The sequence below is a fragment of the Urtica dioica genome, chromosome 2 (genome assembly GCF_054948205.1).
Source record: "Urtica dioica subsp. dioica isolate 48M chromosome 2, U.dioica_male_clone48M_v1_H2, whole genome shotgun sequence".
NCBI classification, from domain to species: Eukaryota; Viridiplantae; Streptophyta; class Magnoliopsida; order Rosales; family Urticaceae; genus Urtica; species Urtica dioica.
The window spans coordinates 50,474,736-50,475,905 of record NC_142757.1 but is presented as its reverse complement, the minus strand read 5'-3'; the positions used below and the strand labels follow the sequence as shown (position 1 = coordinate 50,475,905).

The following is a 1,170-nucleotide window of genomic DNA, read 5'->3' as shown; positions in this document are numbered from 1 at the left end:
ACCTCACGTGTGACTTTGAGCTAAGTCTCACTTAATATTTTATGGTATTACTTATTAGTATTGACCAGAGGTAGTGGTATCATAGACGTCTCTTATCCATTTCCTTGGAATTACATGAATAGCTTTGATATATTGTCTGCATATAAATATAAACCCATAGACACTGTCCATATCTTACTATAATACCGCGCTACAATATAAAGTCATGATATTTTGCAGAGAAAATGTGATGTTTATTTATACATAATACTAAATATCTTTGTCTCCATCCTCTAATTGGTTTTGTTTTTTTTGTTTTTTTGGCGTGTGTGTGTGCGTGTTTTAGAGAGATGATAGCATAAATGCTCAAACGGTCAAGCAAGCAGTCCTGCAAGCGATTCAGAACTGGAGTGAACAAGATTAATATTAAAATAACTTCTTATATATCATGATTTGTACAAGTCTCCCTTTAATTCATTCTATTACCTATTCGCGATCACCCTTTAGTTAGGTCGTGGTGTGTTTTGTTACAAATCTTTTGTCTCAATCAATGATTTTTTTTTTTTTTTTTATCTTTTTTTGGGATTATGTAGCTCATAATTTTCTGTACATGACACATATTTGGTGATCCTACAAAAATACAGATTTCGAGAGTCATAACATGGTAAGATTCAACCTAAAAAATGGAAGAAAGTACGTATATGGTAAAAATATTCCTAGCATAACATGTATTTTCCTTCATACTGTTTCCATTTCTTTGTAGAATCGATGTCATCTCTTTATAGACCATGATAGTATTTAGAATTTATATAAAATATAATGGTTTTGTTAAAATAAAGAGGTCTACATTGACTTTTATACAAGAAAGGCTGTATAATGGATTGAAGTCTTTCTAGGAGGTAAGTGTTGGGCTCAATCTACGAACAAAAGACAAGAATTTGACTTTTTTTGGGCCTGTTTTCCAAAGCAGAAGGTTTGATTACCCCAAACTGCAGTCTAATGGTGGTTTGTGGAGTATTTTTTTTTTTTTTTTTTGTTATGTTTTTTGTAGGGATGGCAATTTCGTACTCGTGTCGTAATCGTGTTGTGTTAATCGTGTTTGCATAAATAATTGTTAGAACCAAATCCGACCATTTATTAATCGTGTTTGAAATCTAGATCCAAATCCGACCATATATTTTTTTTACAGAT

General features: G+C 31.7%; 1 protein-coding gene across 1 annotated transcript in view; it reads left to right on the top strand.

The window, feature by feature from the left end:
* Positions 1-623, top strand: part of LOC149405350 (transcription factor bHLH61-like) — a 1,598-nt gene extending 975 nt beyond the window's left edge. Inside the window, exon 4 of the mRNA XM_089607090.1 lies at positions 326-623. Within this exon, the coding sequence (XP_089463216.1) occupies positions 326-403 (78 nt within the window). The 3' untranslated portion in view covers positions 404-623. The remainder of the gene's footprint in view (positions 1-325) is intronic.
* Positions 624-1,170: the final 547 nt, after the last annotated feature.